Source organism: Nomascus leucogenys, chromosome 16 (assembly GCF_006542625.1).
Source record: "Nomascus leucogenys isolate Asia chromosome 16, Asia_NLE_v1, whole genome shotgun sequence".
Classification (NCBI taxonomy): Eukaryota; Metazoa; Chordata; class Mammalia; order Primates; family Hylobatidae; genus Nomascus; species Nomascus leucogenys.
In genome coordinates this window covers 72,133,604-72,145,716 of record NC_044396.1, presented here as the reverse complement: position 1 = coordinate 72,145,716, position 12,113 = coordinate 72,133,604, and the positions used below count along the sequence as shown (strand labels likewise).

The 12,113-nt window shown below is 37.6% G+C and overlaps 1 protein-coding gene across 1 annotated transcript in view; it reads right to left on the bottom strand.

Moving 5' to 3' along the window:
• The window catches only part of COL14A1 (collagen type XIV alpha 1 chain), a 243,649-nt gene that overhangs the window by 154,045 nt on the left and 77,491 nt on the right, over positions 1–12,113 (bottom strand). The window contains exons 12-14 of the mRNA XM_003256159.3: positions 10,612–10,757; positions 7,951–8,080; positions 4,022–4,161 (exon numbers count right to left, since the gene is read on the bottom strand). Coding sequence (XP_003256207.1) covers positions 4,022–4,161; positions 7,951–8,080; positions 10,612–10,757 — 416 coding nt within the window. The remainder of the gene's footprint in view (positions 1–4,021; positions 4,162–7,950; positions 8,081–10,611; positions 10,758–12,113) is intronic.

Here is a 12,113-nt window from a genome sequence, read left to right as displayed (position 1 = left end):
AAATGAGAGAAGGAAGATGAGAGGAAGTGAAGCAGAAAATATTGAGTGTAAAGCAAAAGCGTTAATAATCAATTGCATGGGCTGGGCGTGGTGGCTCACACCTGTAATCCCGGCAGTTTGGGAGGCCAAGGCGGGCAGATCACGAGGTCAAGAGATCGACACCATCCTGGCCAACATGGTGAAACCCTGTCTCTACTAAAATTACAAAAATTAGCTGGGCATAGTGGTGCGTGCCTGTAGTCCCAGCTACTCGGGTGGCTAAGGCAGGAAAATTGCTTGAACCCAGGAGGCGGAGGTTGCAGTGAGCAGAGATCGTGCCACTGCACTCCAGCCTGGCGACAAAACGAGACTTCGTCTCAAAAAAAAAAAATCAATTGCATGTTAGGTACTAAGCAGATTTTAATTGGGACATTTTACAGTTCATTCCAGAATGTTTTTTGAGGATTTCTTAAAAACCCAATTGTTTCATTGTCTATAAATAAAAGCCTAAATTCATAGAAATTACAGCAAAATCTAATAGAAATATTCATCTTTAAAATTATATATTCTAAAATTAGGTACAGTAATACTTCAGTTCAATAAAAGATACTTATCCAGCAACCTCAAGTATCTATAGCATGGCTATGAATTAAGAAATAGGAAAACACACACACACACACACACACACACACACACACACATACACGCCCTAGTCAAAACCGGTGTTACAAAATCCATGCATGGCTTATGCATTTTACTCAAATAAAATATTCTCAAATCTTCATTCATAGCCCATTTTCTCATATTTTAAGTTCGGTTTTACCAAACATAGCGTTCTAATTTCCCAGAAATAGCAAATGCTAGCAGCTTCCCTAAGACTGAAAAACACTACCAAAAAACCCCCCCAACATACGTTCTCAACAAATATGTTAGTCTGGGGCTATTCTTTGCAAAGACAAATAACAGAAAACAGTAGAAGAAGCTATAGCAGCTGCTATGGTCTGGAAGGTTGTGTCCCCCTGCAGATGCATATGTTGCTACCTGATCCCCAAAGCAGTAGTATTAAGAGACGGGGTCTTTGAGAAATGATTAGGTCGTGAGGGATGAATGCCCCTATTAGAGAGGCCCATGGGAGCTTGTCTGCTCCTTCCACCAGGTAAGGACATAGGTAGAAATCTCCAACTATGAGGAATACACCTGCAAATTCAGGTGCAGGTGCCTTTATCTTAGACTTCTCAGCTTCTAGAACTGTGAACAATAAATTTCTGTCATTGATAAGTTTCCCAAGTTGGGCACAGTGCCTCACTCCTGTAATTCCAGAACTTCAGGAGGCCAAGGCAGATGAATCCCTTCAGCCCAGGAGTTTGAGACCAGCCTGGGTCACGTGGCAAAACCTCATCTGTACAAAAATTAGCTAGGCATGGTGGCATGTGCCTGTAGTCCCAGCTACTCGGGAGGCTAAGGTGGGAGGATCACCTGAGCCTGCAAGGTCAAGGAAGCAGGGAGCCAGGATCACACTACCACACTTCAACCTAGGCAACAGAGACCCTGTCTCTAAATAAATAAATAAAACTTCCCCAGGCAAGGTATTTTGTTACAGTAAACCAAATGAACTAAAACAATGGTTATAATTATTATTATATAATTATATTTATAAATGTAACTGATATATAAGAAAGTTTTCTTGTTTTATTAAAAATTATTACCAAAGGAGGATGCTCTACAATGAACAAATATTTATTGGGGAATACAGTCGTGTTACTTTGGTTATTCAATGAGTCAACTCTTTTAAATTGGTAGGTTTTACATAAAAATAGAAATCACTGGTATCTCTCCAGAAATCTTAAGATCTGGCAGCCCCTGCCTGGATTTCTATCCAGCAGCAATCAGTAGAAGCTGAGACTGGCTGCGTCTTGGATGCACACACTTCCCATCACACCAGTCCCTAGTATCCTTGTCATTGAAACTCACTGTCCATTGTCACTTATCATTAGTCTTGCTTGTTGTCTTTCTTTCAGTAGAGAATTTCTTCTGCATTCATGTCCTCAAAATGGGAAGACAAAATATAGCCTAAGTTAGGCTGGGAGCAGTGGTTCACACCTGTAATCCCAGCACTTTGGGAGGCCTAGGCGGGCGGATCCCCTGAGGTCAGGAGTTCGAGACTAGCCTGGACAACATGGTGAAACCCTGTCTCTACTAAAAATACAAAAATTAGCTGGGCACAGTGGCGCATGCCTGTAGTCTCAGCTATTTGGGAGGCTGAGCCAAGAGAATCACTTGAATTCGGGAGGTAAAGTTTGCAGTGAGCTGAGATCGTGCCACTGCACTCCAGCCTGGGCAACAAAGTGAGACTCCATCTCAAAATATGTATATATATATATAAAATTATATATTATATATCTATTTTTATATATTATATATTTATATATAGATACATATAAATAGATATATTATATATTTATAAATCTATATTATATATTTATTTATTTATTTATATATTTATAATATATAATTTATATAATATAAATATATAATATATATTTGTAAATAATATATATTTATATTATATATATTATATATATAGCCTAAGTTAGCCTCATGTGTCAAGCAAAACATGAGAGTATTTCTTTGCAGGTGTGTCTGCTTCTACAGATTTAATGGCATGCTTCACTCATTTATATTATCTGTCTCATCCTCCTACACAGTTTAATTAACAACCTTGGAAAAGTAGTTTATGTATTACTGGTGACAAAGAGACACCTATAGCTCAGTGTTTTTTTATTTCAATCTTTTTACTGCTCCAGGCTGCTATCTTCAAAAACAAAGCAACTCATCCAAACGACCAGACTCTAGGATTATTTACTCTCAAGATTTACAAAGGTTTAATGAAGGATATTGAACAGTATTTCTATATGTTAGCAAATGTTTACTGACTGCCCGTCCATTACACAATGTCCCTTATGAGGATGCATTTTGTAAAATATTGCTTGGATTTAATTTTAGAAAAATGTTTGTCTCTGCATATAAAAACACTTGCTTTATTTGGTCAGAAAATAGAAATGATGCAATCTAACATATTTCCCTCTTTGTCTTAGCTTACTGGACCAAGATAAGGGAAAATAAAATAAAAATAACCTCACTGTTTTGCTAAAACACATTTCCAAGGCAACACTTTTTTGAAAGCATTAGTCACTGCATGCAAGATACTATATCTTCATGGGTTTTATCAACTTTCATTATTTGAAAGTACTTCTTAGATAAAACTTGAATTATTTGTTAAATTTAGGCTCATCTAACTAGAGCCTTTCAGATGCCAGTTTACTCAAAAGCAGAAGGATAAACTAGACAACAGTGACATTATTTTTAACACGATGCTTCCATGAACATACACCCTCCCCACCCCCACCCCCTGTGGCAGGCTGCATTTTCCAGAGACAGCCACATCAATGAATATCTTCTTCTCTATATGCTCCTCCTATCCTGTGACTGATATGTCTCCCACCATAGGTAGGATCTATGTTTCTCCCCACCTGTAAATCTGGGTGAAGCTGGTGACATCTCATATTAATGGAGTGTGATAGAGGTGATATCAAGTGACTTCAGAGGCTGGGTCATTAATGGTGGTACAGCTTCTACTTAGCTCTCTCTCTCTTTGGACATGGGTCATGGGACTCCTGAGACAACTCCCCTGAAGCTGCATGCTGAAGGCATCATATAAAGGGTCTAATTAGAGATATGGAGACCTGCTCCAGCTCCCAGCTGTTCCAGTCTCCCCAGACCAGGCACCAGATACATGAGTAAAGACGCCATGAGATGGCTCCAGCTCCAGCCACTATCTGGCTCTAACCTCACTGAGGAGCACCCCTCCTCCAGTGATAACTGCAATCCACACCCCAATTCCTGACCTACATACAGGAACTATGAGAGACAATAAATAATTACTATTATTTTAAGCCACTAGGCTTTGAGATGATTGGTTATGTAGCCATAAATAACTAGCACCCCACCACCTAAAAAATGTACATTATGTCCTGGAACTTACCTCATTGATTTCAGTCCCATCTGCATTGTTATATACAATTCGATAACCATTGATCTGTCTTGAAGTTGGGTCCCAGGTTAATCGAGCACTGTTAGAGCCAACATTGGAGATTCTCAGGTTTCTTGGTGGACTTAAAGCCACTTGGCAGTAAATGGAATAGAAAATAATTAAAATGTCAAATTACATACATGTAAAAAGAAACTGCATCTTTGACTTCTAAACTATGTACATATGAAAAGTGTCACCCAGATAATAACTTATAACACTGAAATAATCAGTGTATATTGTCGCATACAAATCAATAATGTTCTCTAATTAGCAAATAAAAAAGTTTTCTTTGTAGAGAATAAATAGCAGTAATAAGTTACACATGGTTAGAAATAAATAGGATTTAGGCAAATTTTCCGTACCTATCACTCTAGCTTGATGTAAGTAAGAAACCTAATGGATTAAAAACAAAGTAACTTGAAATAAAATTTTAGCTAGTCCACTCAATTACCATGTGACTCTGGCAAAGCCACTCTACCTCTCAGCTCCACAATTTTCCACATGTAAAATGAGGAGATGCCCATCTGCCATTTCCATGTTGGTGTCTATTAGGCAACTCCAACTTAACCGGTCCAAACGGAATCACTGACTCTTGATGCCTTCCCCTCTTTCCTCTTCCCTCAATATTCCCCTCTGAGCAAATGGAAACTCTATCCTTCCCACTGATCAAGTCAAAAACCTTGGAGCCTCTTGGATTGCTCTTTCTCTCGCAACCCATTCTAATCCATCATCCAGATCTGACCCCTTCTCTTCACCTCCACTGCCACCATCTTGGTAGAAGCCACTATCCCCTCTTGGCTTGGATTTTTGCCATAGTCTCCCAGTCAATCTCCCAACTTCCATCTTCCCCCTGCTATTGATATAATTATTCCTCAGCAAGCAGCCAGAGTGCTTCTTTTAAAATGTCAGCCAGGTAATTTCATTTCTCTGCAAAAAACCTTCCAAATGGCTCCCAACTCCCTCAGCGTAAACCCACAGTTCTTTGCATGATCTTTTCTTTTCTTTTTCTCCTTCCTTCTTTCCTTCTTGTTTCTCTTTCTTTCTCCTTCCTTCCTTCCTCTTTCTCCCTTTCTTTCTCTCTTTCTTTCTTTCTTTTCGACAGAGTCTCACTCTGTCATCCAGGGTCGAGTGCAGTGGAAGGATCTCAGCTTACTGCAAACTCCACCTCCCAAATTTAAGTGATTCTCATGCCTCAGCCTCCTGAGTAGCTGGGATTACAGGCGTGTGTCACCACACCTTGCTAGTTTTTATATTTTTGGTAGAGATGGGGGTTTCACCATGTTGGCCAGGCTGGTCTTGAACTCCCGACCTCAGGTGATCTGCCTTCCTTGGCCTCCCAAAGTGCTGGCACTACAGGCGTGAGCCACCGCAGCCAGCCTAGAATGGTCTTTATGGCCCTACATGACTGGCCTGCTGTTATTTCACTGTTTCCATCTGCTACTACTCCGTGCCTTTTCCATGCCACTAGCTGTGACTGGAACCTGCCACGCATGCTCATTCATAGGCCACTGCACTTGCCTTCTCTTTGCCTTCAAGGCTCTTCCCCTAGATATCCGCATAGCTGGTTTCTTTGCCTCTTTCAGGTTTCTGACCATATGCCACCTTCTTGGTGAAGCTTTCTATGATCATCTTACGTAAAACAGCTCTTCCACCCCATAGTACCTTTCTCCTTATTCTGTTCTATTTTTTTTCACTGTATATTTCCGGTTTATTGTCTCTCTCCCCCAGGATATTATAATCTCAGGGTTTAATTTGGTGTCATTTTGTTCCCAGATCTATCCCCAATATAGCAAGTACTCAATAAACATCCATTGAATCAATGGGTAATTATTTGACCTGAATAATTTGACGAGTGGCTTTGTGAGACAAATACAAATAAACATCTTACTATTGCTTTAAAATTATTTAAAGAGGTATTAGTATTTCTGCAGATTCCAAACTGTCAATTCCATAGCTTTTTGAACCTCTTCAAGGACCCCCATCTAATTCAACAAATTAAAAATTGTGTATAATTTTTGACAGTTTCATGAGCTCTTTACAGGCTTATTGTAAAAATAATTGTTAACATTTACTGAGTGTTGTCCATGAGTCTGACACATAACATACGTTAACTTATTAAATTCTTACATTAGAATGCAAGGATAGAGTTGCAATTATCCCCATTATATTGATCACAAAATTGAAGTAACTTGGCCAACGTCCCAGTTACTAAGAACAGAAGAGCAATTAGAATTTAACCTAGAAAATCGATTAACTGATTCCAGAGCCCATGATATTAACCAGGATGCTAATTTCTCCTCTCTCACTGTTTCTCTCACTTACTGACACTCTCTCATCCCACTAAGTCAGTGCTGATAGAGCCAGCAAAGCAAAAAACTTGAACACAAATCATGACAATTACCAGCCATAGCATGAAGCATGATGTTTCCTAACCTCAAAGCCCAGTTCTTTCATTAATTCAATACATACTGATTCTTTGACAATAAAGATCTTGTAGGAGTTAGTGAATCTCTTAATAATTAAGGTGCTAGAGAGAAAGTGTAGAAAAGAAAAAAAAGCAATATAAGTAGTGTGCACATTTGGCTCTAAATTTTTCTGGAATTCCATTACATTTGGCAATATAATAGAATAATGTCTAATTTACTTAGCACATAAAAATGCCAGCCTCAGGAACAATATCTAGGATATCACTTTTTAGGACCTTTTTGCTAATCATGGGAACGAGTTGTACATGTTTTTAATAAGTATAAAAAAGTGAACACTCTGAGTGAAACAGAGATGGGCTGTTGGGGAAAGCTTTTCTTTCAAATGGTTAGAGTCCCAGAATTCAGTTATGTGGTAGATGCTTTCTAGCATGATTTATTTCTTTTCTTTTTCTTTCTTGGGCTCTCCCAGAGCTTTTGTTTCTTTGTTGTTTTAATTACATTGGTCTTTGTCTGAAGAGCAAGAATAACATAGCCTTGACTAACAAAGAATGGATGTATGCAAACTTCTTTATCATTAAACTTCTATTTTGTTTTCCCAAATGGAATCTTAATGAGAAAGGCATTGCAGAAATTGTGCTATTCATCTCCTCCTTAGTCTAGGAGAAGAGTGGTGAGCAAGACCCCAAGTCTCCCTGCACTTTCTTATGTTTCAAAAGATCATGAATACAGCCATATTTTAATAGTATGAGGTAAGTATTATTAGTATGCCATAGTAATATTTTGTTTATGTCATATTTTTAAAAATAAATGCATACATTTCCCAAAAAGTTCTAGGAATTCCCTACATTTATGCAAAATTAGCCTCACCAATAAAATTTTTACTCAATTGAAAATGAATTACAATAGTAATAGGCTCAGATAAAGACAGCAAAGATTTTTAGGAAAAAATGTTTGTTAATTTTGATATGAGTGGAAAATAAACAGATATTCAGTAACTATGTGCTGAGTGTTTTCACATATACTACTGTGTTTAATCTTATACCGACCACATGCTGCAAGATTATTGTTCTTCCTTTTATACAATCGAAAAAGTTATATCAATCACCCATTGTCACCTGGCTAAAATATGAGTTGAGCTGAGATTCCCATCTCAGCTGCTATCTTGCAAAGCCTACACTCTTCCCTCTATATTCTGACCTGCATTTGAATTTAGACAAAGAAAGACACAGGTGGAATTATCTGGAGGATGCTGAAGTTTGATTCTGGCAACCACATCACTCATAATAATACAATATATAAGAAATACATTTCCTTGCCCTAAATAGAATATGAGATTTTTAAAATTATAATTAGCTTTTAAGAGGTTTCAGCCTAAACTAGTAGTTCCAATTCAGAACCCCCACATTCATGTGGGCTTTTACTACAGCATCCCAACTGAATGGCTGTGCTGCTCACATGTTGTTTCTTGTCCCGTAACAGGATCACTGGCCTCTTCTCCAAACATGGCATAAACTGTGACTGTGTATTCTGTATTGGGCAACAACCCACTCAATTCAATATCCGTGTGGGTCTCTCCAATTTTCATCTGAAAAGAACACATGTTGTTAGATCATTTGCCAATACATATTATTCATGTTGATCAGAGTGGAACAGAACAAAGGTGAGACTTCATGGGATAAGACTTTACGTCCCGTTACAACCCCTTCATCAAACAGGCTTCAGTCATAATTTTTAAATTGTCTTGTGTCATTTTATATTAGGAACAGATATTATGGAACCATATAAGTCGAAAAGTACCATGTGAACTGTGTTAGGATAACTCTTTACATCTGGACAAATGGCAACTCCAGCCAGAATAACAATGTTGAGTATATGCTCCCCAGGAAAGGGTGGGTGCGATTCAATCAGAAATGTTCTCTAGAGACTGTGAGCTCCAGGCCAGTGTGCTGGAGGCAAGGCCAAGTGGGCATTTTTCACTATGTGGCTAATTCTAACCAGTGCTCTGGCCAGATGCCCAGTTTTTGCTTCAAACTCAATGAAGCTGGGCCAGTTTTGTGGCCCCATTCAACAAGAGAATCCACGCAGTTGAATTGCAAGTTACTTCCAGTATTCAGAAGAGATCAGCTCACCTTGACACCCAATTTGGCAATTTGCTTTTTTGATTCTTGAACACCTTTTCTGACCCTTGGATTCAAACTATCCAACATTCTCAGTTGTGTGACAATAGAGTGATGGGATAGTTTTATGTTTTGGAAGGAAAAAAAAAAATCTCCAGTCTACAGGCATATGACTGCCAGGGTTAATTATCAAATTAAAACTTTGAATTTTGAACTATCTCAATATATACAACACAAACTTACAGAAAATAATATAATACACACTGATGTACCCATTACTCAAATTGGATAAATATCAAATTTTTGTCATATCAACTTCAGATTTTCTTTTTAAAAAAATTAATATATTCAGATAAAACAAAAGGTCTTTCTCATTCTTTCTGTCCACCACCTCCACCCTGAGGTTGATGTATATCTTACTGCTGCATTTTTGTACTTCTGTATGTATATAGAGATATCTATAAACAATATATGATCCTGTATGTTTCAAAACGCACATAATGGGATCATATCAACAGAATCTTTTTGCAGCTTGTTATTTTTTCTGTGTTAATATTACGTTTTGAGATTTATCCGTGTTGACACACAAGGACACAGTTGACATCATTAATTCCTTTATGGTATTCTTTTCTATAAATATACCACTATTTTCCATTCCTCTATTAATAGGCCTGTTAGTTGTGTGCAACGTTTTATTCCAACAAAGTGCCTGCATTGAAAAACGCTTGCAAGATGTTTCCCTATGATACATTTCCAAAAAATAGTATATATCTTCAACAGGATGAAATATTTCAAAATATCCTCCAAAGGAGCTATACCAATCTATATGCCCGCCAGCAGTTACAAGAGTGATTCTTTTCCTATGTGCTTATGAATACACAGTATTATCAGACTTTAAAATTTTTTTACTCATCTATTGGTTTTAAACTACTATTCCTTTTCATAGTGAGGCTGAGCATCTTCTCAGCACTATTTGTAAGTCTGTCTTTTGTCAAAATAATTTAGATCAACTTTAAATTCAAATAGACAAAAACCATCTAAGCCTTGGAAATAAAAAGACACGTGTCACCAATACCCTGTTCTTGACACTCAGTTTCACCATTTTTTCGACCCCAAAGATTTCGATCATCAGGGACAGGCTTTATACAATTTTAGACAATCAAGTTCTCTGAATTGCTTTGCTTATTAACTCCACCTGCCTGGTCATTACACTTCCAAGTGCCAGAGATTCATCCTCTTCATTCCTTAAATGTCTGCATTATAGCTATTGTCTCCTACAAATTAAAAATGAGGACTAAATGTTTGAAAGTCATTTGAAAGTCAAAGGTTCATCATTTAAAATGTAATAAATTCAAAAGTTTGCACCAATGAGGTATGTTTATCTACCTCTCGAATTAGTAAGAAAAAACTTAATTCAGTGTATATGGAGAAAACAGTCACTTATGCACCACATAAAGCAAAACATATAACATTTCTCTAGAGCCATTTGGCAATACCGAGTGTAAACCTTAATAATTTGCCTACCCTCTGAAAAATAAATTCTATTTCTAGGAATTTATCCTAGGGAAATAATCAAACAATTATGCAAAGATGCATGTTAGGAATATTCACAAAAGCATTATTTATATGGCAAGCTATCTAAATATCCAATAGCACAGATTGATTAAATATGACCTGTTCAAACCAACAGCAGAATACTATGGGTGTATACAATGACTTTGTAAAATTTTCTTTAATGACATGGAGATTCACAATAAATAAAATGAAAACAGCAGGCTACAAAACCATTTCCATGTGTTGCTTTCAAAATGCATTGACAAAGACTGTTAACTAAATGTTAACAATGGCTATCTCTCAGTGGTGGGATTATAAGTGATTTTTTTTTCTTTTGGCTAATCTGAAATTTCTAAATTTTCTACATTAAATTTTTACAATAAAAATTTTATTTTATTTAAGGAAATAAAAGATTCTAGCACTGTCGTAGGTAGGAGGTGGTTACCTCTTTTTCATCCCCAGCCAGGCCCTCTGTTAGAGGAGCATAAAGGATCAGGTAACCTGAGGCCCCAGGCACTGCATCCCATCTGACTCGCATGCTGTTCTCAGTCACATCATACAGTAGAAGGTCAGAAGCCATGGGTAAAGCAACTGCAAGAGATTTTTTTTTTAAATGTTGAGCCACTTATATATGTGTCCTTGAGAAAAATGAAATTATCAAGAAATAAGATTGGCCATATTTGAGGGGAAGGGAGAAAGGGATTAAGAATAAATTGCAAGTTCCTGGGTTAAATTATGCTGATGAAAAACAGGAAACATTGCTGTTTTCAAATATGGTTCTAGACCCTCCCTAATGTGACCCTGCCCTACTCTTCTAACCACAATGTCAAGTTCAGGACTTTGCTGACATTTCCAGCTCCTTGTACACAGATCTATGGGAGTGCTTACAGCCCTTCATTGCACTAATCTGTTTGCACATCCTTGGTTTGTGTCCCCACCCCCTACTACACTAAAACATCCTTTTTCTTTTATTTATTATTCTTTTGAGGCCTGTTCTTCCTCTGTCATCCAGGCTGAAGTGCAGTGGTGCAATCTTGGCTGCAACCTCTACCTCCCGGGCTCAAGCAATCCTCCCACCTCAGCCTCACAAGCTGGGACCACAGCTGTGTGCCACCATGCTCGGCTAATTTTTGTATTTTTTGTAGAGATTGGGTTTCGCCATGTTGCCCAGGCTCACGAAAACATCCTTGAGAATAAGGATTGTCACTAAAATATTTCTGCAAAGTGAGGGCATTAACACTCATCTGACAGATTGTTGCCAGGGATAAATCCAAGAAAGTTCAGAGAGTGAGGATCACAGTGCCTGGCGCATTGCGATTACTGTTGCTTACTGTTATTACTGTTGCTTACTGTTGCTTACTGTTATTGTTCTATCAGAGGCAGATTTTTTAGAGCAATTTTGCATAGTGCCTTGCATGTAATAGGAACTCTGTTAATATTAGAAATGACTGTAAGATGTTCGATCTTTTTTTAAAGATTATCTCTTCTCATGATTCTGTGTGCGTGTGCATGTATGTGTGTGAATTATGTGTGTATGTTGTCATGGTGTGTTATTACGATCCTACCCAGGGAGGGAATTATTAGTATTCAGAAGCTTGTTTTACCTACAATGATATGAACAATAAAGATAGCAGTAACATAATTTCCTTGGCATTCTACTGGGCAGGAGAGCTATGGAGTTTTTTCTCTACTTCTACTGACAAATTCAAGGACAATTCTTGGTTCATAATAGGCATTTACTAAACACTTATTTAATAAATGAATGAATGTTTTTTGTACTCTTCACCACCAAGATTGCTCTTAAACCTATCAGAGATTTATAACAACTTTTTCAAGACATAGCACCTGCAAGACTACAGCTCAAGCATGGACCAGTATCACACATAGCACGACAAATGTCTTCTATGAATTTGACTGAATTTGATTCAGGATGTCTATCAACATGAC